This window comes from Nomascus leucogenys, chromosome 16 (genome assembly GCF_006542625.1).
Source record: "Nomascus leucogenys isolate Asia chromosome 16, Asia_NLE_v1, whole genome shotgun sequence".
Taxonomy (NCBI): Eukaryota; Metazoa; Chordata; class Mammalia; order Primates; family Hylobatidae; genus Nomascus; species Nomascus leucogenys.
The window spans coordinates 71,141,197-71,168,574 of record NC_044396.1 but is presented as its reverse complement, the minus strand read 5'-3'; the positions used below and the strand labels follow the sequence as shown (position 1 = coordinate 71,168,574).

General features: G+C 40.8%; 1 protein-coding gene across 1 annotated transcript; it reads right to left on the bottom strand.

The window, feature by feature from the left end:
- MAL2 (mal, T cell differentiation protein 2) lies at nt 1–27,378 on the bottom strand. The gene is made up of 4 exons (XM_030795105.1): nt 27,120–27,378; nt 13,743–13,913; nt 3,421–3,576; nt 1–2,276 (listed from the first exon to the last, which is right to left on the bottom strand). The coding sequence occupies exons 1-4, from the start codon at nt 27,249–27,251 to the stop codon at nt 2,205–2,207; spliced, it is 531 nt and encodes a 176-aa protein (XP_030650965.1). The 5' UTR covers nt 27,252–27,378; the 3' UTR covers nt 1–2,204.

Below are 27,378 nucleotides of genomic sequence, written 5' to 3'. Positions count from 1 at the left end.
TTATCAAATGAATACTTTATTAGAGACATAACACGTATAAAATAAATTTCTTTTCATCATGGAGTTACCAGATTTTAAAACCAACCAACACTTTCTCATTTTTACAGCTAAGACATGTTAAATTCTTAAATGCCATAATTTTTGTTCAACTGCTTTTGTCATTCAACTCACAAATCTAGAATGCGATTAATCTACAAATCTACATATTCACAGATGTGTCTTAGGCCTGGTTTGTAACAATCTAGAAGCAATCTGTTTACAAAAGTGCCACCAAAGTATTTTAAATCAATTTAATGCCACCAAACATAAGCCTGCCAAACCTGGGAAACAAAAATAAAATCTCACAACTAAATTCTAGCAGACTAAACGATTCCAACCAGAATGGACCGTATATCCATATGGCACATTGATGACTTTGTAATATGTAATTCATAATACAGGTTTAGGTGTGTGGTATGGAGCTAGGAAATCCAAGGAAGTGTAGGATATTATAGAAAAGATCTGATGTAAGTATAAAGTCATATGCCTGACTTCCTCAAGCCTTTTGTTTTTCCTCATGTCTTCTGTCTTTATATTTTTATCACAAACCAAGATCTAACAGGGTTCTTTCTAGAGGATTATTAGATAAGTAACACTTGATCATTAAGCACTGATCATGCCACTCATTCACGGTTGTTCTATGTTCCATGAACTCTAATAGCCCAACTTATACATGACACTCCAAGGGGGTGCTTCAGCCAGAAAGTTAAGGGCTGAAAGAGTAGAACAATACAAAAGCCCTAGTGTGGTGGGAACTGTGGCCTCACTCTTACTTGTTTTTCCATTCAAAACAGTTTGGCACCTTTCCATGACCAGGATCTCTACAGGTAGGTTAAAATACTTTTCTGTGCTATTCAGCCAGAAATAGTTTTTGTGCTGGCTATGATTTTAAAACAGATTTTGTCTGTCACCAGTGCAAAAACAATACAGATGTCTGGGCTAATACAAAAACATGTAAGAATCTACAACTTTATATTTAATACTCTATTCAAATTTAACTCAAAGTAATGCAAAATAATTAGAAGTAAAAACTTAATTCTTCTGAGAGCTCTATTTGGAAAAGCTTCACATATCCACACACAAATATGGGTATATTCATGCACAGGGCAAACAACTGTATTCTGAAGCATAAATAAACAACTCAAAGTAAGACATCAGTAGCTAGATACCAGTTCCAGTATTGGTTAATGGTCTCTAGGGATCCCATTTTAAGCACTCTCAGATGAGGATCTTGCTCAGTTGTTAGACTATCATTAGTTTGATTAAGCAACTGAAGTTTACTTCATAAATTACTTTTTCCTATATCCAGGACTCTGCCTGAGACAGTTTGAGAAATTTTATACATTCCTCCAAAGGTAAGTATTTGACTATTAACACAAAGGCAATGTGATTATTGCATAATGAGACTAAATATTATGTGGCTTGTCTATTAGGTTTATAAGTTTTCATGATCAGTTCAAGAAAATGCAGAACATATATAACTAATGTTTTACACCAGTGGTCGATAAACTATGGCCCACAGGTTAAACCCAGCCTCCCCTTGTTTTTATAAATAAGTTTTATTAGAACATAACCACACTCATTCATTTCTGTATTGTGTATAGCTGCTTTCACGCTATAACAGCAGAACTGAATAGTTGTGACAGAGACTGTATGGACCATGAAGCATAAATATTTACCATCTGGCCCATTCTAAAAAAAAGTGTGCCAATTCCTGGTTTACACTAAAATATAGAGTCCAGTGGGAAGCCTATTTGAAATGTGTTTTTTTAGGGGCTGTAATTACCAATTAAAATTAAGGTTCAGGTGACTCAGCAACCAAACAAAAGGGATACTAATTTTTTATGAACAATATATTTGTATTTTATGGACATAAAAGGAAACTTTCAGAAAGAAAAGGAGGAAAATAGGGAAAAGGGGAAGGGGAGAGATGTTAGGGAAAAGGGGAAGGGGAGAGATGTAAAATAAAAGGCCATTTCTTTAATATCATAATAAAATTAACATTCCATCCATGAAATAAACCAAAACTTGAGCTTAGAGTCTCTCTCTACTAAACACATTACTTTTGGAATGTTTTTGCATCTGGACAAAATGGTATCCAAACTGATCAGACATATAAAGTAGACAAATGAAACTAACACACGACTGCCAGTTTCTAAGGAGTGTTACGGTCGCCATCTTCGTAAAGCCAGACCCAAACTGCAACCATAACAAGCTGTCGTCATAAAGGCAAAAATCTAAGAAAAAAGAAACAAAAATTCACATGAGATTTACAACACTGACTTATAAACACTGTCCTAAAGAACAATCATATGAAGTTTGACCAATCTACCTAAAGATACTTACGAAAATATTTTATATTTTTTTGATGATTTGTACAACTGTTTTATTCCCTCATACAATTACCCAACCCCCTTCCTTTAAACATTTTAGCCCCTAATAATTTTCTCATTTGTGGACAACTTTACACTGAACATTTGTTCAATTTGTTCACATTCTGGGCTCACTTATTAAGTATTTGTGAATCCCTAGGCACTGTATTTAAAAATTCAGCATGAAGTTCTGTTCATGTACTGGCTTCACAGCCAAGGAAGCCAGCAAGTATCAGAACCTGAGGATGCATCAAATAATTTCGGTGATGATGGAAGGTAACTTTAAAACTCAACTAAGACAAGTGGAAATGAATTATCAGGTTGGCTTGCTCTTGTATGGGAGACAGTCCCAACAATGCTCTCTAACAACAAAAATAATATATTATTTCCTCAAATTATCTACACAAAATGACAAATTCACTCCAGTATATGAATTAAAGATGATTTAAAAAACTTAAATACCCCAAGGAATATATTTCATCTGCCTATCATCTACTGCAATGGCTGGCATATTTGCCTCCCTTACTCACCTGCACTTTCCTTAATGGCAGGAACTGCAACTTATTCACCCCATCCTCAACACCCAGCAAAATTACTTGATAAATTGTAGGCCCACAGTAACTATTCATTGAATAGAAATAAATTGCAAGCAGCTATCGAATACTAAAGAACAAAACTGGGAAATCTCCCTTACCATCTCTGAAAGTAATCAGAAGCAAAAAACACAATTCTTTTTGCAAAGTAGACATTGCTGTGCAAAGCCAAGCAGTCCCACTGGCTCGCTATGATCTTACATGAACATCAACCTCTTCGTGCTACAGTTTAATCACCCACAACACTGGGGGTGATCATGGCACTTTGCTTACAGGGTTATTGTACAGATAAATAGCTATCATATATTTAATGCCAATGGCTAGCATTGAAGAAAACTATTGTTGCCTGAGGAGTTTCTTGGAGGCCTTGACAGTAGAGCGGAAGTGCTGGTGAATGGTACTCATCGAATACTTACTGAGGCTGCTACGTTTATGTTATACTGGTTATCACTCAGGAGCGGCTGCCCGGTCATGGTTGTATTGCAATGTAAATCATGCAGGGATGTGGCTGCTGCTTCCAATAAAAAGGCTCCAAAATAGAAGACAAATACTGTAAAATGGTAGGCAAAATCCTAAAAGAGGAGAGAAAAGACATCTTCAATTAAAAAAAATAAGATATTTTTCTGTTCCTTATTTTAAATGATGAGGTTTAGGTTAGCAAGACCAAAACATTTAATTAAACAATCTTAACTATATTCACTGTTTATCTTAGCTGCTTTAGAAATGTCAGGCTATTAGAATCCAAGTGAAAATCAACTGACCCATCTTAATTGGCACATTGGTAAACCCTTCCATATACTGAATTTTATAATAATATGTAATTGTAATTTGGATTAAGATGCCATAGAGATCAATGTTAATTAGGATAATATAAAAAAGCCATAACATATGCTGTCTTTAAAATTCAAGTAAAATAGCATTTAACATCTTTTTATTATGGTTATGATAGGTATACATTATATAATTATTTTTGAGCAGTTATTTTTATCATTAGAGATTTTCCACTGAAAGATACAGAAGACTAATAATAGAATTCAATAACATATATTCATATATTTCATTAAAAACTACTAACATATATACTTCCACGAAAAGTATAAGAACTTGTTTATTAGGTTTTTTGTATGTTGCTGACTTCCATGTGAAGCATAACACTATTACAGTTCATATTGTCTTACCTGAATTAACATACCATCAACACATCACTGTTTATTTTTAATAGCTCCCACGTATCAGGTACCTTATGTGCATTATTACTCATCCTTATAACCACCATTTATTATCTCAATTTTACAAAGAATTTCTTCTTTCTTTTCAGTTAAATGACTGTTTAAAGCCACATAAATACTAACTTTTGGAGGCAGAAAAACATGTAGTGTGTCTGGTCCCAAAGTCCAGTTTCTTTAGTTTCAAAAAAAATTATTTTAATTGACAAAAATCATACATATTTATCGTGTACATGTTTTGAAATATTTATACATTGTGGGATGGCTAAGTGGAGCTAATTTATATATACATAAATATATATATATATAAATATATATAAATCCTCCCATAATTATCTTTTTGTGGTGAGAACATCTAAAATTTTTAGCTTTTTTTTTTTTTTTTTTTTTTTTTGAGATGGAGTCTTGCTCTGTTGCCCACGCTGGAGTGCAGTGGCGCAATCTCGGCTCACTGCAAGCTCTGCCTCCCAGGTTCATGCCATTCTCCTGCCTCAGCCTCTCCGAGTAGCTGGGACTACAGGCGCCCGCCACCACGCCCGGCTAATTTTTTGTATTTTTAGTAGAGATGGGGTTTCACCGTGGTCTTGATCTCCTGACCTCATGATCCGCCCACCTCGGCCTCCCAAAGTGCTGGGATTACAAGCGTGAGCCACCGCGCCCGGCCAAATTTTTAGCATTTTTCAAGAATACAATACACTGTTATTAACTATAGTCACCATGCTGTACAATAGATCTCTTGAACTCATTTCTCCTAACTGAAATTCTGTATCCTTTGACCAACATTTCCCCAGTCCCCCATCACCCCATACCCTGGTAATCACCATTCTATTCTCTACTTCTGTGAATTCAACTGTTTAAGATTTCACATATAAGTGAGATCATGTGGTATTGGTCTTTCCATGCCTGGCTTATTTCACATAACACAATGTTCATCTATATTGTAAATGACAGGATTTCTGCCTTTTTAAAGGCAATTAATTAGTATTGTGAATATATACTGCATTTTCTTTATCCATTCATCTACTGGCCCTTAGGTTGATTCCATATCTTTGGGTTTTGAATAATGGTGTATTGAAAATGAGAATGCAGATATCTGATTTCATTTCCTTTGGATATATACCCAGGCGTGGGATTGCTGGATCATATGGTAGTTCTATTTTTAACTTTTTGAGGAACTTCCACACTGTTCTCTATAACGACTGTACTAATTTACATTCCTACCAACAGTGTGCAAGGGTTCCCTTTGAAGTCTACCTTCTTTCCTATCAAACCTGTTATTGATTTCTATTACTGTTATAGCAGTATTACAAAGGAGAGCATTGCACTGCCTTTGTAAATTCCCATACAGCAAATGATACTGTTTATAGAGATTGTTCTCACATTTGGCCGGGCGCAGTGGCTCATGCCTGTAATCCCAGCACTTTGGGAGGCTGAGGCGGGTGGATCATGAGGTCAGGAGATAGAGACCATCCTGGCTAACACGGTGAAACCCCGTCTTTACTAAAAACACAAAAAAATTAGCTGGGTGTGGTAGTGGACGCCTGTAGTCCCGGCTACTTGGGAGGCTGAGGCAGCAGAATGGCATGAACCTGGGAGGCGGAGCTTGCAGTGAGCCAAGATCGCACCACTGCACTCCAGCCTGGGTGACATAGCAAGACTCTGTCTCAAAAAAAAAAAAAAAAATGTTCTCACATCTAAAATACTCTGCTAGGACAAATTTAACCATGGGCAAGAACTACAAAGGTGTGCTTTCTATTAAATAACTCATTTGTAAACTGATTCACAAATGCCTTCAAAAGATTTAAGAAAAGTGTTACATACTGGCCACTTGTTTATAGGAGAGATGCTCAAATACATGTGGTTATTCAACAAATATTAGTTGATGAAGGTCAAACCCCAAATTGAAATGTCACCATTTTTAATGGCTAAATGAAATGATGCTAGATCTCAGTAAGAAAAATTAAGAGAAAATTTGTCTGAGATCATTAGGCACTCATTTAACTTACTGAGGTGAATCATCAGAAATAGTTTATCTTTAAGTAAAGAGATTTGGTGACAGGACCTGCAACTCTTCATGTGATCTGATCCCTTGATTTCTCTACCATTACATACCTTTTTCAATGTCATCCACATTCACCTCATTGTGGTCCCTAGGAAGCATGTTATAGCTCAAGGATGCTACTCTTTACACATGGTATTGTCTCTGCCAGAAAGGATTCTGCCCACAAGCAATTACTGCTTGCCCCTTCCCCCTCTCTCTCTCTATTCCTGCCAATTTTGCTTCTTCCTCCCTCCTTTTCAGAAGTATCTGAATTAAATTGTGGTTTCAAGGCTTTCCTGTCCAATCCTATTTCTTCCCCTTTCATCTTTTATAGGTGTTACTTCCCAATACACTTCTTGCGCTTCTCACTCCATATGCTTGGGTTATCCTATCCAGCCAGGCTCATATATACTCTTGGGAGAAAATACATAGTGTGGAATTTATGGCAATGCCAGTGTGAAAATCACTATGGAGGTTCCTGGAGTTTTAGAGCCTCTAGTCACCTGCACTGGAGAGTGACAAGTCTTTGAAAAGCAGCTCCTGGTACTAGACCTGGTAGAGAAGAAACACTTGATCATGAGACACCAGTGGCCAGGCATCCAGAACTGCTTAATTTGAATTGGGTCCCATGGAAGCCACTAACTCAAAAAGTCAGGTGGGCTAGCAGCTGTCTCCTTGTGATAGGAAGGGCACATATGATATTGACCTGAGCAAGACCAGTTAACAAGAGGTAACTGCATGAGCAGGTAGCCTAGGCTCCTAGGCTCTCATATTACCCACCAGAGTGGAACTGCTCTCCTTCCTCAGTTCATACCTATGGCCACAGGGAAGAGGGGTTTCCTTATGCCCACCTGAAGGAGAAAAAAACCCTGAGCTTTGTTTTTGGAAGAGTTGGCTCCTGTGTGGTTGCAAGGTGGAAAGGGACAGCAGCTGTATTATATGTGCATTGTAGCCACATTCAGAGTTGGCTTTGAAAGACAGTGGTTAGGGACTATTTTCCCAATGGGTAGAGCTGAGTGATGATGCATGTCATACACTTTGCTCAGAAAGAAAAGTGGCCCATGGCTGGGTGTGGTGGCTCGTGTCTGTAATCCCAGCACTTTGGGAGGCCGAGGTGGTGGATCACTTGAGGTCAGGAGTTCGAGACCAGCCTAGCCAACATGGCAAAAGCCCATCTCTACTAAAAATACAAAAATTAGCTGGGCATGGTGGTGCATGCCTGTAATCCCAGTTACTTGGAAGGCTGAGGCAGAAGAATTGCTTGAATCCAGGAGGCGGAGGTTGTAATGAGCAGAGATCCTGCCACTGCACTCCAGCTTGGGCGACAGAGCAAGACTCCATCTCAAAAAGAGGAAAGAAAAGAGGCCCACAGTGAGAATATACATAGACTGATGATCAATAGCAAATAGCCTACTGTACTTGTCAGGGCCATGGGATAAAACAGATCAAAGCTTCAGGGACAAGGAAGGGATACGGGATTAGGCATAGTATGTGGAGATCTTTCTGTCACTTGGTAATGCTTACCAGAAGCATCGCTCTGGAATGCTACATAGCCAAAAGGACCCTTCCAGTTGATGTTAGCAATCCTTTGTCATCAATCGCCCCATACCTGGCATTATGGGCACACAAACAGAGTACCCATGGTCAGAGAAAGTGGCCATGGAAAGGCCCAAGAGCATGGCCTCCTTATTGCCAAAGCTGATCTACCCACTGCTTCCTCTGAATGTTGAACTGCCAGCAACAGAGACCAATTCTGAGCTCCTGATAAGGGATTATCCTCAAGGGGACCAACCAGTCACCTGTAGTAAATGAATGAAAACTAAGCTCCTACCTTCCTGGAGGGCAAAATATTTCACTCTCACAAAAACAGACACCCGTAATCGTTATTCTCACTAAACTAGAATTACCTAGGGCATCGATTTACGAATTTGCTTTTCTGACTCTCTGAGCTTGAGCCACCAGCTATATCCAAGGATTTACAGACTGCATTCACTCACAGGCATTCACGCAGTCTCTGATCAAGGAAACCACTTCTCAGCAAAGCAGGAGTGGAAATGGGTGCCTACCCATGGGCTGCACACATACTGCACCACCTAGAAGCTGCTGGCCTGGCCTGATAGCATAAAGGAATAGCTGGCTGAAGGCACAGCTTGGAGGCACTAGTGAGGATGGGGGTCATCCTTTAGGATGCAGTAGATAAACTGAAGAAGAGTTTCCTACATGTTATTGTGTCCCCATTGGAAGAATGTAAACTTAGTAAAAGCAAGAGTTTCTCCACTTGTCATCGCTTCTAATAACCTGCTGAAATCCTTTATGATTTATGTCCCCACAACTCTAGGTTTTTCATAGTCAGGGGTCCTTGTCCCCAAAGGGGTACTCTTGACAGAGGATACAGCAATGGTCCCATTGAGCTACAAGCTATGGCTACTCTCTGGCCACTTTGGACTCTTTTGTCCAGGGACAAAAAGGCAGGAAGAGGAGTTACCATCTTGACAAAGGTAGTTGCCACTAAACACCAAGAGAAGGCAGAGCTGCTGGAAGTCAGGATGGCAGTAAGGAGCATGTACTGCCCTAGTGTATGTGCCACAAGAGGGCGAGAGGAATTATATGTAGACCTCAGGTCATCTGCTTGAGGTCTTCTTGGAAGTCTCTCTGCCAATTGTGACTAAAAACAAACAAGTGTAGCAATGCTGGCCTGAAGCGGATGTGGTTGCCAGGTGCCCTGACTCTCTCAGGAATGAGATTTGGATTCACCACCAGGAAACCACTGAGACCAACAGACAGGAAAGCTGAGAAGAGGAATGTAAAATGGTCAGTGGAAGAAGAAGAGTACCAGTTGGCCTTGAGACCAACTCCAATGAACGGAGATGTCATGTATCCCTCCAACCTCTCTACTTTAAGTCTTTCTTCAGGAAGAAAGGCACACTGGAACCCCAGAGGAGCGACTCCACAGATGCGTATGTAGAAATGGATCTGCAGTATGAGAGGAGAGACTGGAGCATCTAGTTGTGCACTGCACACATTTTCCATCAAGAAGGAACTTGGTTTAGCTGTGAGGCATGCAGGTAGCTGACAGCCTCCAGCTTCAGTGGATTTGAGATCTGCTACAATGCATGAGCCAAGGCCACATTCTTCCTGGATATCCCCCAACCCCACTAATGACAGCACAGTGGAGGTACTAGTGCTTGGCCACTTGTGCCCAACACAAAACTCTCAAAGGACAGGCTGTGCTCTGACGTTTTGTATGGATTTGGTCAAGACTTTGTGGAGTATATCATTCTGGGTCTTCTTCTTGATCTTACTTCCTCCTTTATTTTCTTTTACAAGTGTTATCTCCCCTTTCCCTTAAACAAACAACAACAACAAAATGCACAAAAAGCCCAAACCAAAACTTGTACTTCTCAGTCCATCTTAGAGTCTGCTTCCCAGTGAAGCTGAGATGACACGTATGTTGTTTTGGCATGCTAGGATTTTCCTTTTTGGCTATTAACATAACAATGCATTAATTTTGTAACAATTTCTTTACTTACATTGTCTACTACAACAAAATCTTTGAGAGCAATTGCTAGATCTGTCTTTTTTCACAATTGTATTCCCAGGGCCTAGTATAGGGCCAACTACTCAGTAAATATTCCCAACCCCTGGTGGACTGTACCTGTGTTTGTATTTGGCCATCCTGAGTGTACTATTCCAATTTGTGCCAGGTGTGGGATGTGCGTTAAGAAGGTCTTCCACAAGGCTCACTCATTGCATTTGACAGCCCAGATCATTTCTGCTAAGCCAGTGGTTCTCAAATGTTAGCCTGCATCAGAACCACCTGAAGAGCTTGTTTAAACAGAAACAACTGAGTCCTACTCCCAGAGTTTCTGACTTAGCAGGTCAGGGTGGAACCTGAGAATGTCCATTTCTGACACATTTCCAGATGCTGCTGCTCTTCTGGCCAGGACCACCATTTGTGAATCTCTGCCCTAGGCCCTTGGCCTCCACTATTAGCAGATGAGCCCAGCCTCTTTCTTAATTGCCTTCATGTGCTCTTGCTGTTTCACCAATCTTATCAATGCTCACATACCCCAGAGCACTGCCCACTCTGTGTTTGCCTTTCCTCAGCCTCAAGCATAGCTTCCACCCCACGCCCCCGCAAGTGACTATATCTCACATTCTTGTCTTAAGCCCATGCTTTGCTCTTCGGTTCAGGGTCAAACTTCCATCTACTAGTTAGAAAAAAGCTGCATTGTGTATAGGGGGATCCTCGCTTACATTAGCAGCAGCAAGAAAAATGGATGACAACCACTTTGAACCTGTTTTCTCATTTGTAAAAATGAGAACAAGAATACTTATCACCCATAAAGAATTGTCATTAAGGTCAAATAAGCAAATGAATATGGGGCCGGAAAATATAGCTGAGGACATGTAAGATATTAAGCAGTGGATGGAGCTGAAGGCCGTTATTCTAAGTGAAGTAACTCACTTATTTGAAAACCAAATATTGTATGTTCTCAGTTGCAAGTGGGAACCAAGCCATGGGCATGCAAAGGCATACAGAGTGGTATAATGGACATTGGAGACTCAGGAGTGGGTGAGAAGAGGGGAAGGAGGGATAACAAACTACATATTGGGTACAATGTATACTACTCAGGGGGCTGTTACACTAACATCTCAGATTTCACCACTATGCAATTCATTCATGTAATAACCACATGTACCCTACAAGCTATTAAAATAAACTCTTAAACAATATATTAAGTGATGTCCATAACAGGCAAATGATCAAATGTGTGCCAGTTATACTTTGGGGGAATAAAGGGAAACATGTTTAATTGCATAGGATTTTTAAATAGCTCTATTTTTCTAAAATGTATCTTTCCTTAGTACCCTTCCCCTACAAAGGGGACTATAAATTTAGAATCTTCTGTTTAAAGTTCCACAAAAATGGTATTTTTTTCCTCTCCAGAAAAGCTATTTCAAAACCAAAGTCTCCTTATTTTCCCGGAATAGAATGAGGCAAGTATTTAGTACTTTATATCTCTTATTAGATATTACATTTTTATTTCACAGCTAGAAAGCTCAGGAAAAACTGCTGAAGCTATCTATCATGAATGTAAATTTAATTTCTTAGTCAATAAAACCTAGAAGAAATAGTAAACTCAATATCCTACAACAAATACATCTAGTAAATAAGTTCTTTATCAAAATGCATTCTTGCTTCCTTCAAGCATGGTATCAAGTGGTAATAAACTATCATCACAGGAGAAAACAACTATTTTTGAGCCATTAACGTCTAACAGTTCCAGAATGCAACAATTAAAAATTGTTACCAACTTGTGACAATTCCATTATATACATGGCTAAAAAGTTTTCCTGGGAGAGGGTACAAAGTATGTTACCAAACCTATCAAAAGCAAGCCATGCAATAAAAAATGACTGAATAATAAAAGATACACACACAAAAGAAGAAAAAAAGAGAAACCCTTTCAAAATAGGGAAAACATTTAATAAATTCCTTGAAGACAAGAGTTGGCTCTTAGAAAGCACGCCTACCATACAATCAACCCTGTGCACTGCTATTACCATTTTGCCTCAGTAACAGTGGACTACTCCAGCTAAAAGACCACAGGTAACCTTTGCAGCTGACCTGTGAAACAAAGATTTCCAATTTCAGCTGTCACTTTCATAGAGTAGCACAATTAAAACAACAGAAACGCTTGACATTTAATTTTCTGAACATCAGATATAATGCTACAAATGGGTGGGAAATGCAAACTTGGGAAAACAAATTAATAAGGACATGAATGACTGTACTCAATACCAAATATATTATTACCATTTTACAGAGGAAGAAATTAAAATTGAGAGAGGTTAACAATTGTGCCCAAAGCTACACAGCTACTAAGCAAACCAGATCTATGCTCAAAGCCCATGCAGGACTGTAACCATGGTACTCCACTTCCTTCTTAGCTTTATACTAAGCTATGCCATTTGCCCCAGGGCTGGCTTAAAGGCCAGCCACATTCCCTACACTTCACCACTAATAACATTTAGGATTACAGTTCCTCTTATGCCCTATAAATAAAACAAGAACAGATATTTAACATCTGCACTAAAGCTGTGGAATAATATGCTGTTATACTTGAAAGGAATATATATAAAGCCTGACTGAAAGTCTGATGTAAGCTTCTAAACACCAAAGTGTGATCATAACCTAATGGGGGTTCTTCCTGAACTTCCCTGAAGCACTGTGATCCACTGAGTCATTCTAAAACAGTCTTAGAGAATAAATGGCTGCAAGCATGAAAGACAAACTCTATATACTAAACAAAAAGTTGATCTAATTTAATGGTGTCATAATTTTAAAAATTGTGTTGATTGCAATTTTTTTTTTTTTTTTTTTTTTTTTTGAGAAACAAGGTCTTGCTCTGTCTCCTTGGCTGGAGTGTGGTGGTGTGATCATGGCTCACTGCAGCCTCGACCTCCTGGGCTCAAGTGATCCTCCTGCCTCAACTTCCTGAGTATCTGGGACTACAGGAGTGCAATACCATGTCCAGCTATTTTTTGTAGTTTTTGTAGAGACAGGGTTACACTATGTTTCCCAGGCTGGCCTTGAGCTCCTGGTCTCAAGTGATCCTCCTGCTTCAGCTTCCCAAATTCCTGGGACTATAGGCATGAGCCACCGTACTTGGTCACAAATTTTTTTTTTTTTTTTTTTTGAGATGGAGTCTTGCTCTGTCACCCAGGCTGGAGTGGCACAATCTAGGCTCACTGCAACCTCTGCCTCCCAGGTTCAAGCAATTCTTCTGCCTCTGCCTCCCAACCAGCTGGGACTACAGGCACACCCCACCATGTCCAGGGTAATTTTTGTATTTTTAGTAGAGTCGGGGTGTCACCATGTTGGCCAGGCTGGTCTCAAACTCCCGACCTCATGATTCACCTGCCTCGGCCTCCCAAAGTGCTGGGATTACAGGTATGAGCTACCATGCCCAGCCACAAATTCATTTTAAAAAACTCACCAATTTTTAATTTGGGACAGACATTTATTATCAATATGAAACATGCCCTTTTCTAAGTATTTGTTTTCTGAAAAAAAAATACATATTTAAATATCTGAGGCAGAAATTAATGGAAAATTTCAAGATGTGACAATCTTTAGTTCCCAAAGGCATTTGTTCAATTGTTTGATAATTGTAATGCAATTCATTTGCCGTATGAAATGAAACAGTTTTTGAGTAAGAGTCATCTAAGTTATAGGAGTAACAGAATTATTTCTCAGCTCTATCAACACAGAGATTTCACAAACTGGGGCCCTGTTGTCCATCAAGGCAGCCACACAACACCACAACACCACAGCAGTCTCTGTGGTTGGACCGCTTCTCTCCCATTAGAGGCAACAGGCAGAACTGAGACTCTGGCATTTCAGAACAGAATAGGATACAGGTTTCTCCCATCCCGCAACAGACTTAAAATAAAAAGTCCTTACCAGGAAGTTCCAGTTAGCATCAATTTGAGTCACCATGCCAGAGAGGAACATGCCCAGAAAGAGGAGCGAAAAGAAAAACGCCGTCACGGACACAAACATGACCCATCCTTGTAGTAGAGGTAGAGGAACATTGGAGGAGGCAACCAAAATCCAGACAAGACCCCCGAACAGCTGAAAGAGAAAAAGAGGGTAATTGGTTTGCTTAAAAGATACCTGTCATACAACAGAATTAAACATGCTTGTATTACCCTCAGTGTTGCCTTCATTTTCCTCCCAGACCCCTGCACATATTCCAGCAACCCCACCCCTTCGATTTTCCCCTTATTATGTAAGATGCCTTCTTTCCTCAGGTGCAAGACCAATCCTCCTGCTTGGAGAACTGATCCAACTCCACACCTGTATCTTCAGGCTGGACTCTCTTCTTCAACCCATGTACATGTCCAGTATTCCCTCATCATTGACAAATACCTTCCTTTGACTTACTGATTCTCTGACTACCACCTTTTCAATGAAGGTATTTTTTCAGTCAACCATTTTAACAAATTCATCTTTGCTTGGTCTCCACTTCCTCTCCTTGAAGTTGCTCTTCACATCACTATAAACTAGCTTTTGATCTCATTGCTTCTTACACAGTTAGTAAAAATGGCTAGAATAATAGTTGCAGCTGTTGTATACGGTGGTAAACAATAAAAACTACCATCATTTATTGAGTATCTACTATGTGTTCGACATAGGAATAAGTACTTCACATATCTGTGGATCTAAGTATCAATAAATATCAGCTACAGCTCAGGCATTATGCCAGGTGCTGGGAATCAAACGGTAAACAGGTTACACTTGGTTTCTGTCACCACAGAACTCACAGTCTATTAGAGGAAAGAGACAAGCAAGCGATTAAAAAGCTGTTTCATAAATGTCACAATTGGGCAAATACTGGTCACTGCAGGTCTACACAGCAAGGGCTATAAATCCAGATTTGAAAATACTTCCTAGAAGCAACAATCCCAAAGCACAGGGCTATGGGGTAAAGCAGAGGAAGGAAAGGGGGGTTCCAGGGTGGGAGCTGAGAGGAGCCCCGCACAGGTGAAGAACAAAGCTCAGCAAGACAGGAGGGGCATGTGCTGGTGGGGAATGGAGAGAAGTGCACTGGAGACTGAGCGAGGAGGTGCTAAAGCTCGGGCTGAGGAACTGAACTTCACCTAAGGGTGATGACAAAGCCAAGATCATCTTGAGCAGAAACTAGCATGGTCAAGATTTGCCTTTAGAAATTTCTCTCTGGCTAGAAAGTGAGAATGGACTGGGGAGGAAAGGGTGGATAGTGGGGGAGCACATCTCTGTGTTTCTCAGCTCTATCAACACAGAGATTTCACAAACATTGGGTAACACAGGAGACTGTTACACCAACAGAGTGTAAGAATCAAAACACTGAGGACAGAGAGAAAGGAATGGATTAGAGTGAAACTTAGAAGTAGACATGATAATAGTTGGTAACTGATCAGATGTGGGACACAACAGAAAAAGGACAGATAAGGAAAATACCCAAATTTCTGGCATGGGCCACTAGGCTTGAGAGAACACCACAGGAGAAATTGTGTGAAGATAATAAGTTTTATGCATCTATCACCATTGGTCTCCTCCATACTACCATGCATTATTTGCGTGGCATTCCAAGCCATTTGTGGTCTGACATGTCTTTTTCATCCTTGTCTCTTGCCACTACGCCCCTCACATTTTGTATTAGGGGGAGAAAAAAAATCCACAGTTCCAAGACAAAGATCTTTCACATCAGAGTGGCCTGTTACTTGCATGCCGTGAATGTCATTCCCTCCCTATGTGTACTTGAGATTCTCCCACTCATATCTAATCTTGAGCACATCATTTACAACATTTTTACTGAGATCCACCCCTGCTCAGTTATGCCTCCCTCCCTGGGCAACCTCCCTACTGGGCTTTGTTACATCAGTGAGATACACTGTAATTAAATCCCTTTGGCTCTCCATCTGCACTACCAGGCCTTCTTGGCAGCATACTGCTTTAAATGTCTCTGCATCCCAAGCCATTTATTAATCTACACAGTAATCCTTTCCTAACCATCAGTCAGGTACTATGCTAGATTTGGCAGCACAAAACCTTAGGCTACACACCTGCCCTGAAGACACCTCAAGCAAGTGAGAATCAATCTCTCTCTCTCTCACACACACACACACACACACACACAGGGAGAGTGACAGAGGATGCTCTCAATTATTTGCTTAGTAAACAAGCTAGTGCTCATATGAGAACAGTTTGAGCTCCAGCTATTAAAAATCAATACTCATCTGTACATTGCATTTAAGTATCTAGATATCCAAATTACTCCACAAGTCACTGGAAGTTAAAAACACAAGTTTTAATTTAAGCTTCAAGAAAAGGCCCAATCATATAATTTGTTACTACTTTGAAGAAACATTTTTGAAAGCATAAATGATCACTTGATCAATGATAATCAAATCAGCAGTCTAAAAAAATGTAGAGTTGTGGTGTATACCTCAAGTCCTAACGTCAAATCAAAAATTAACAATTGATCCAGAAAGTGTTATGAAATAAATCTAATGAATATCAATGCATCTTAAACATTTAACTACCACCTTATCAGTGCCTATAAAAGAAAAATCTTGTTCCTAATAAAATATTTACCTTTACATACTATTAAATAAATATCTGAAGGTGATAAGAATGTCTTCAGTGGATCAATCTTTCCTTTTTTTCCACTTTCTTCTTTCTGGTAGTCTTTTCTTACTCTCCCACAAAGAATAACCTACATAACTTTAAATACAGTTTAAGAAATATACATTATTAAGCCGGGCGCAGTGGCTCACGCTTGTAATCCCAGCACTTTGGGCGGCCGAGGTGGGCGGACCACGAGGTCAGGAGATCGAGACCACGGTGAAACCCCGTCTCTACTAAAAAATACAAAAAAATTAGCTGGGTGTGGTGGCGGGCGCCTGTAGTCCCAGCTACTCGGAGAGGCTGAGGCAGGAGAATGGCGTGAACCCGGGAGGCGGAGCTTGCAGTGAGCCGAGATCGCGCCACTGCACTCCAGCTTGGGCGACAGAGTGAGACTCCGTCTCAAAAAAAGAAAAAAAAATATATACATTATTATTATCTCTTCTGAGTTATTTCCTGAGAACCTATGTGCAAATATAAAGGATAATAAAAAGCATTTGGCCACTGTTTGTTAGGGACAGGCAGAGCCAAATAGACAAACATAATAATATGAGTTAGGGATTATGATACATTCACACCTCTAAAGAGGAGGCTATATGATCCTTTGGAATTAAACACAGCATTTACTAAACCCAGACTGGACCTCAAACAGGCCAGCCCTGAACCTACTGCTAGGTACTATAGAAGAACACTCAAGAAAAAACAAAAAAGGCAAGGTTCCGTCTCCAGGAGCTTGAAATAAGGAAGAAATAGACACCATTAAACTGATTCAGGAGCAGATTGTGGTGGGTGCTATAAAAAGAGCTCAACACAGTGTGTTCTGAGAGGCTGGGAGAAAAGAGAAGAAATATAATGGGAAGAATCTGGAAAGGTAGGCAGGGGAGGCAGGCTTCAGAGTAAGCTTTCAAGACAGACCAAGGCTTTGACAGCAGAGGCTATACTGTAAAACAGTATAGATTAACCGTTCTTATCGTACTCAAAATTACAGCCCTTCAAACACCTCAAAGGCTTGGAAGGGAAACTAAATGCTGCATGAACAGGAGTCAGATTCACCTCCTCACTTGTGGGGTATGTGCTGCATGGAAAGGAGAGAGGGAAGGAGTGTATGAATGCCCCCCCCCCCCCACTCACGTAAATACATATGATACATCCCTAGAGCTGAGATTCTGTGAAATCTAGGCTTGCTTTGGAAGAGAGAGGATGGGCCAGAGAACATAATTGAGCCCACTTTGGAGGGCCACCATCCTCATTTTGAGACTGTCATACTGGTGTATGGATCACTCTGGCCTTGACACAGTTATTATTCCCTACTTTGTGATTTCCTTTTGACGAAAGCTACTTTTCTTCTTGAGCTTCCCAACTTGGCTCCAACTTAAAAAACTGAACTTAAAAAATTGAGACGACCAATGCTCAGTATATTCACTTCATCTAATTCCGGGCATTAGTGAACTTAGTGTTTGCAAAACGGTGTAATTATCAGCATTCCTGTTTAGTAGAGATGACTCTGGAGGTGGCCATATTTTTAGAAGTAGAAAGCAGAACACAAAAATGGTTAAATCTGACAGAGAACAGATGATAAATACCATAGCAACTGCAGAGTACACACTGTGACGAAAGGTATTCGGAACTATTATATGTTTCACTCATGTTGTTCTCATCATCTTGGATCTGAATCCACATTCTGACCCCTTCTCTACCACTACCTTCCACTGCTTTCTAGTGTTCTAAAAAATCCAATAATTATGTATAAAATAGCCAAATGCACCTCAATTTGAAATGTCTTTAGGAAACTAAGTCCATGCTTATGACTTCAAACCTCAAGCTCTAACAAAAAGACTACCTTTGCTTCCAGGCAATACAAAGGTAAAAACCTCCTAGGAGTAGGTATCAGCCTTTCCTAGCAACTCAGTTACCTTTTATCTTCTTAACCCCACTTTAGGTGTACTGGGTGCATACCAGAAGTACTCAAATATATTCTGAGTTGCAGTTATTAAATGGCTACACATTCCTAGAACAACGGATCTTCTTTCTGGTTTAACATACATTTGTTGTTTGCTTGTTCTCTGCAGACCAGAAAGGTATGACTTGGCTGAATCCCTCCCATAAGAAAACCACAGAAGTATTTATCCGCAAATCACACTAAACTGAACCCTCAGGGTTTGATGTTAAAACATGTTTTCACTAGAAACTGTGGAATGGGAAAAATACATAGTCCCACGGGAAAACATGGTCTTGAGCAAGTAGCAACTCTTGCAATTCTGGGTGCATGAATTACAGACTTCTTAACTCATCCCCTATTTGGACGGTCTTATGCTCCCAAAGGATTCCTTTTGCAAATGCCCTTTTTCTTTTCAAATGTCACTTATTTCCTAATTACCTGCTTTTAAACATACCCTCTGACAGCTAAAATTTTTTTCAAACCAATTTGACACCTCCATCTTAGTACACCCACAAAGTAAACAGGCTAATTTCTACTGTGACCTATTTTCAATTAATCTTTGGAATGAGAATAGGAAAAGGTAAGTGAATTTGAAAGGATAAAGACTGGCTAAACTACCCATAAGGGAAAACATTATTTAGAACTTTCTGTATTAAGCTCCCTCCTTGTAATTCTATTATCTCTATACTGGATATTTCATTATTCTACTGCAGTGAGAATGAACACCCAGCGAACATAGAGGAAAAGCAAAAAAATATTTGTCTTCCAGTCTGGCTTGTAGTGTTAGAGTAAGAGGTTGAAGCTAATGGTGATAGCAGAAATATTACTTAACATTTACTGAGCTCTTATGTTATAAGCACTGTTATGAGGGTTTTATTAGTGCCAATTTAATCCTCACAAACCTTGAAAGACAATATTATTATTCCTACTTTATAGATAAGTTAATTGAGGTACAAATCCATTAATAACTTGTCCCTAGTTATATAGTTAATAAGTGTTGGACCTGAAATTTGAACTTGGCAATTGGCTTCCAGAACTTATGATTTTTAACATTCTGCTATTCTGCTCCTCTCATGGTTTAGTGTTCATTCTAAAGCAGGGTTTCTACCCATATTCCATATGATTTCCTAAAATCATATAAAATTGGGTGGACAAGTACATATGCATTTTTCTGAGCACACAGTCCACACCTTTCATCAGAATCACAAAGGGGCATGTGGCCCCGCCACCCAGAAGTTCAGAACACTTTATCTACTTGTAACCCCTTCTATTTCAATGGATGTTTACTTATGGGGTGCTGCACAGGAAACATCATGGTTATAGAAGTGTTCAGTATGTTCAGAAATTTATCAGCTAGAAAAAAAAGATTATCTACAATTAGCTACATTTTACATACAATTCACATTTTGAAAGATTTCTTTAAACTAGAAACATACTTCAGCTAACAGATACAATATAATAACTGGTAGATGTATTTACAAAGCAGCCCACACAAGTGTGGATTCATTCACAATGCGACTGTAGATCACTGGTACCACTACGAGGCATACTGCTGCCCCCCTCCCCAAGCTCATCATCTTCCCTGTAATGCTTCTTTTCCTACCACCCTCTCTCTTTGCACTCCAGCCTCTACCCCTCATCCCCTGAGCATAGAGAAATGATCACACTTGACCATGTTTCTGCCCAGCATGCTGCCAGTAAAAATTCTGCTGGATAACTAAACTCCAGTTACCATGTTTTCCAGAAAGACTTCCCTGGCCAGGTGCCATCCCTCAGTGCTTCCACGGCTACCGATGCGTGTATTCTCCACAGCAATTACAACTGGATCAAAATCATGGATCCACATGCCCGTTTCACCCACTAGACTGTGACATCAGTGTCAGTGACACTGCCTTCAACATCTCTGTATGCTCATTATCCAGGATGGTGCTTTCTACAGAAGGTCCTCAATCCACCCTCCTTGAAATGAACAGAAACCAACCAGCGTGTGTAATGAATGGTTCCAGAAGAGAATGCTCTAGGAGTGCAGCTTGGGATGCTAGGAACACACTCCTGTCTGGATCCCAGCTCACTCCCTGGTTCATGGTGGATGTCCAAAAATAGCCACGAAAACGAGTGAAGCGAAAATATGTACTTCACAATTCTCAAGTTATTATTGGTGACACCCACCACCTAGTACCAGATCTCAGGAGGCTGAGATGGAAAGTTATGGGAAACTTTGTACCTCTTGCCAGTTGAATTCATGACACCCAATTTTAAATCTTTTTTCGGCCCCAAATTTGCCCACATGACCTATTTCTATTGTAACTGCCACTGGAACTTTTGACCAGGGTAAATCTTGTGCCTTCTCCCAGTGCCTCCTGCTCCCCTCATCAGTCCCCATCTGTCCTCTAACCATGCTGACTTCTGTCCAAACTGCATCTGGACTGGCCCTGGCAAAGGCCTGCATTAGAGATGCAAGGCAGCAAGGTGTTTATTTATTTAATTAGGAAAACAGAACAAATTCTGGGATGTAATGAGAAATGACATACACATAAGAGGCTTATGACCAAAATACGTTAATACTCATTGCAAAAGAAGTTCTACTTTTTAGCTTTATATTTGAAGGCTTTAAAAATATGTCTGAGAGTGCTATAGAGAGTTATACTTTCTTCCTCCCCATGTGACCTAAAACTCCAATTCAGCTGCTTAAATAGCCAACACTGACCCTAAAATGGATAGCTCATATTACAGAGGAGAAATATGTTCTGGTTCTTTTTATTCTTCTTTATAATAATTCCTCTTGATTTTGAAAATTCTCTTTTCATGTTTGCAGGTAACTAGTTATCACTTTTAGGTTAAAACTGTTCCTGTGTGCCAATGCCCTGATATTGGCCAGACCCATATAAATCACTGCCTCTTTCCTTTCTTTTTAACTTCCTCCTTCTCATAGCTATTATAAAAAAGTTGAGATTGTCATACATGTTGTCTATAAAAGGACGTGGTCCTCTCATATAAAATAGAACGCTTAGGAAATTCAAGTCAAAGTGCAGAGGCCTGGAGAAGAATTATGGCAGTTTACATGTTGGGCAAAATTTAAGAGGGCATCTACTCCCAAGCTGCACTTCTCCACTCCAGCCAATGTCTCCAGACTATTTTCACATACTGCTCAGTTTGTACTATAGAGCAAACATGTAGCATTTGTTAAGTACTGCATGTGCATGATACTGGGTATGCCAACCTGGTTCCTGTCCTTTGTCATTACAGGGTCATTTCTATTCCGCCATATCATTGCAAATACACCATGTCCACAGCTCCTACCACTACGTACAACATTTCTATCAGGCTCTATGAAACAAATCTCTTCTCCATGACTTTTTCCTTTGGAGCTCAAGGTGAATCTTTTCAGCTACTTGGTTTAAAGTTTTCCATATTTCAGTTCTTTGTATTTTTTTTTAAAGGACTGCCAGTTGGAGCAAATAATTGTTGATAATAATCTCTGGCAGGGGCATTGGTTTATTTTCCCTTATGAAACTTTAAAGGTTATTTATTCATTTATTATTTTTGGGATGTAGTTTCGCTCTTATTTCCCAGGCTGGAGGGTGATGGTGCAATCTTGGCTCACTGCAACCTCTGCCTCCCAGGTTCAAGCAGTTCTCCTGCCACGGCCTCCCAAGTAGCTGGGATTACAGTCATGTGCCACCACACCTGGCTAATTTTGTATTTTTAGTAGAGATGGGGGTTTCACCATGTTGGTCAGGCTGGTCTCCAACTCCTGACCTCAGGTGATCCACCTGCTTCGGCCTCCCAAAGTGCTGGGATTACAGGCATGAGCCACCGCGCCCGGCCTATAGGTTATTTTAATGTGGATGAAGATTTTTAATCCAGAGGCAAAGGAAAAAAAATACAGTTTTAAAACCCATTTAGGAGACAACTATGTCCATGGACAGCTCCCTCTTGCACACTGCAAATAAACAATGTCCCTTCACAGTCAAAATTTATTTTCCAGGCAATAAACTCTATACATCAGAACATATAAATGTTCCTAGTCCAAAGACAAAGCTTTCAGTTGAAAATAACCTGAAGTCCCTTTCATAGATTTATCTGCATGACTGAACCTGTCTCCCCTAAAGCCCCTCCCTCACAATCATCCTTTCATTAACATTTGTTTTTCTGGCATAATTCCACTGAGTTACATCTTGAAGTTTAGTCTAGGTATCATTTGGGGGCAAGTCAAACTTTACATACTTAGTTGACTTCCCAAACCTCAAACCTCTCTCTCTTCTTCTCCATCCTTCTTTCATTGGTTCTATTTCAGGTTCTTTTCATCCCTTATCTAAACTATTGCAATAAGCCCCCTAACTGCTCTTCCTGCCTTCAGTCTCTCTGTTTTACAACAAAACTTCATCACTCAAAGGTTTCTAAGACACAAGCTGGATCAAGTTTATCTCTGTCCTTCACAGCTTTCCATCAGACAATAAATCCAATGCCTTGGCCTAGCATTTCTCAGCAAACCAGTCCTACCTGCTGTTTTTCCTTCTTCTGCCACTGCCCACCAAAATCTCACAACTGACAGAACATTCTTGCCATTGTCCTTCTTGTCTCTGTGTTTGTACATGTCCTTGTTTCTACCTGGAATTCTCTTTCCCATTTTCTAATGGCTCATTATTGAAGGCTAACCTCGAATGTCCCCACCTCATTAAAGCTGCCTGTTCTGGCCTCTCCAGAAGTCAGATGTACTCTATCCTGCTTTTCCACAATACTTTTTATAAACCTATATTAGCACTTCATACACAGCACGGTAATTCTTTCTTGACTTTATATTCCACCAAACAGTAATTTCTTTTAAGGGCAGGAGCTACGTTAGTTACTCTATTTTCAGGACATAAAAGAAGGCTTGATGCATACTGTGTTCTTAATTATAAGCTGAGTAAACGAAAATTACTATGGCACCCAAAACACTGCAGTTAGAAGCATGTGAGTAAGAATCCTAGAGTATCTCCCACAAAGATAAATGTGAATGAATAACTTGGGGAATATAACTAGTTTCTTAAACACTAAAACTGCAAAATAAAACACAATGAATTCAATGATTATCTGTATTCTTTTTTGTGATTAACACTATTAAAAATTCAATTTTTCTTGCGCATTTTACAAGATAAGCTCATTGAGAGCAGGGACCCTAAATATCTTGTTCAGCCCAATAGTGCAGATGATCCAATGTTATTTTTTAAAGTAGATAGACCCACCTGGAAAATGTTTTAGCTGCAGTTCACTTCTCACACTTAATTCTTTCTTCCCTGAATGGTAGTTACTTTTGTGAATATACTCTCAACTAGGTTGTAGGTCTTTCCGGTGAGGAAGGGTTTAAACATCTTTGTTCCCAGAGGAGTGCCTTGCACATAGTAGGTATTCAGTAAATACCCGATGAGTGACTTTTATAAAATATTCACTCAAAAAACTGTGAGATTTTGAAAATGAGAATTTTGAAGGTGATGTCTTCCATTCTAAGCTAAAAGGCTTAGCTTTGCAATATTAACTTAGTATTAAACTCTGTGGCAAGCATACATTGGTAAGTATTGCTAAGGCCAAAACCAAAGAGCTGACAATTAGGTATCCAGGTGTGGAACACACCTATCTCCCTATCTCAAAAAAAAAAAAAATCACTATGCTTGTGAGCTTGTAATATTCTCCACTTAAGAAGCCAGTGCTATAATGCTTTTCCTGGTGCTCGTAGGCTGGCACTATTTATATATTTTGTAATATCTCCCCAACAAATGGCTTATATCTGACAGGCTGTGAATAGAATACCTTAAGGGGAATTGGGAATGAATACTTTGAGCCAAGTTAAATGGTTAGTGTGAGAACCGAACTCCAAGAGCATGGTGTCAATAGTGTAGTCAACTGTTGATAGCCCAGTCCTCCTTTGTCAGGTACAATTTTCACATGTTAAGTTTCAGAAGGCAATGGGACAGCAATGAAGAACTCTTAAAGACAAACGAATTTGAACAGAACGTCAAAATTAAAATGGAGTTTGAGGATATCCAGAAACACTGGCAGAGGTTAAAATAATGGGTCCCCAGAATGGAGATCACTTAGCATTTAGGACAGTGCCTGGGAAATTCTCACACTTACTTTACAGGTTGAGGAATTTCTGAGGAGGAGCCATGGGAGATGGCCAATTTTAAAAGAATCAGAAAATTAGATGGAAATTGAGACATCTAGGAGCTAAGTTGCTTCAAAAGTGTTCACTTACCTTCTATCTGTACATCCATTTAAGATGAGTATTCTAAATATAGGGGTAACAAGGCAGCTTTGATCTCTGCTCTCTTAAATCATGTAAACCAATATCTCTAAACAGTCCTAAAGGATGAGAGCCGAGGAGCTATAGTTTGACTCTAGTGTGGTCTCTTGTTTTGTTTCTCTAAGGTCACCAATTTCATTGGAACATTTTGGTCATTTATCAATGGGGTGGGGGAGATTGATATTCAAGTAAAGGAGATAAAGGGGGCCTAAAATGTAAACTTACTGAGTTGGCCATAAAAAGAGAGAAGCAAACTAATAAGCTTTTGGAAGTGATGCTGTTCTACCTAGCCAAGAGTGTGAGACATGTTTCAGGATGTAAGAAGCCAGAGGAAACGAGATAAGAGGATTAGATTGGACACTTCTGTGAGTCTGGGATCCCTCCTAGGTTGGGGAGTGGTGGTAGTTTTAGCAGATTGAGAGAATTCACATCTGTGAGAGCAGAGCTGTCTTCTCTGCAGTGCATCCCTGCCTGTATATCAGAATCTGAATATTAGAATCACCAGGGAAGCTTTAAAAAATAACTAGTGAACTCTGGCACTCCCCCAGAGACTCTGATTTAATTAGTCTGGGCTAGCAACAGTATTTTAAAAAGCTGTTCAAGTTATTAAGTACAGCAAGAAATGAGAACTAACCACTGGGCTAGATTAAAAAAAGATATAATGGGGAGGGGGAGGGGGAAATGGACTAAGTCACTTTCTACTCTTTTCCCTCAGAATTAGGCCTTGTTTCCTAAAAGTCTGACATGACTACAGGTTCTTGAGATGGTATTTGATTATAGGGCATATGGATAAGCCTTCTTTGCATATACACATGTATATATATTTACATATACACATACATGTATCTTTACATACATACATATATTGAATAAACATTAGAAAAATATAACCAGAATATCAAATTTGAAATTTCATGTATATTATTGCTTAAGAAGAGGCAAAAGTACTGAAGTTTAGAAAGTATTTCAATGAACTGTCTGTAAAGTCTAGTACAGGTGGAATGTGGATACGGCAAAAACTTCTCAAAGAGGTAGGCAAAAAACTGGAGCTTGCAGAACACGGAATAAAGTAGCCGAGAACCTAAGAAATCGTTCTTTGCAGATCTTCCAATTCTAAACCTGTCTCCCTCCCACAGCAAGGCAGCCAGCCCAATGCCATCCGCTCTCCACTCTTCCCACATGGATGCCTGCACCTCATCCCAAGCACTCAGATGCTTCTGAACCAGGCTCAAACTCAAACCAGCCTCGCAATCAGAATCCCATTACTGATGTCATAGCCTGCAACTCACGTCTCGACCTCTTTCAGATTCAAATCTGGACTAAACTTAACTTAGGGTGGTGTGGGTACCTTAGCATAATAGAACAGTGCTCACAAGGTGTTCCAGCTCCACAAGCACAAAAGTGAAACCAAAGCGACCCAAATAAAGGTTATGCAAGCTCAAAGGCGAGGGTGAGGGGAGAGATGAAAATCCTAAACCGAGCAAACAATACCAGCCTGCCGGAAAGGCACTAACTCGCTAACATTTCACTTTTTATTTGCCATTCTCAGGCATGATGCAACCTCAGGTTGCCCAATTTATATTTGCACATTTTCTACTTGTCCACAAGGAGCTTCGAAAGTTTCCAACTCCATAAAATTCCATTTAAAAAGTTCAAGTGCTACCTAAAAAGGTTGCACGACAGGCAGGTGACCCCACCTTTACTTGGGCCCAACAAAGAGTGCTAAAAAGGTTTGGAGTTGCGTAAGGAGGCCAGGAAGTGAGAAGGTGCAAAGGCAGCCACGTTTCCACCTTTCCCCCACCATTCTCACGCCCACTGGATTAGAAACTGCCCAGGGCATGGCACATAACTCACCTTTCTCCTTGCCCTGCCTCCTGCCCAGCTCCTGTTTCCAATCCAAAGGCCACTAATGATGGCAAGGGTGAGTGGGGAAAAAGCATGCTCAAGTCCTCAGCCCTCTTCCTCTTCCTGTTGCCTCCCGCCCCCACTTTCCACAGCGTGGCAGCCTCCAGGTCACCCAGTCATCGGCTACACCTTTGCACCACCCAACAAAATGGCAGGTTAGCAACAGGCGAGGCCGAGAGCCAGGAGCTCGTTCCGGCCAAGCGCGGCCCCTGGCCATGCCCTGGGTTTCTAAAGGAGCCTCTAAGCCCCAGCACCTTTCTTTCCTCCATGTCCCCAATGTTCGGCCCTGCCGGGCCGCCTACTCGTCCTCCCTAGGCAATTTCCGTCGCCCGAGGGGGAGCAGGTGCCCGCGTAACAGGTGCTAGGAGGGAGGGCCCGGGCGGCGGCGCGGGGCTCGGAGAAGACCCCGGGAGGGAGCGCAGGACAAGGCCACGTCGAAGGGAAGGAGGCCGGAGCGGACGCAGAGGAAGACAGCCCGGGGGACAAGGATGCCGCCGCCTGTCCTCGCTCCCCGCACGATCCTCGCTCCGGCGGCCCCACTTACAATCTCCAGGCAGACGAAGGCGCCCGAGTAGGTCCGCAGGATGTCGGGGCCGGCGGGCAGGGTAACCCGGGGCGCCGGGAAGGACACGGCGGGGTTCGGGGGCGGCGGGACTGACGCTCCGCCGGCCGACATGCTGCCGCTGCCGCTGCCGCTGCTGCGTCTCCGCGCGCCGCCGCCGCCGCCTGCCGCCTGCCGCCTCCCGCCTCCGCCTCCCGGGCTCCTGCAGCCGCCGCCGCCGCCCCTCGGCTCCGCGGGGTCC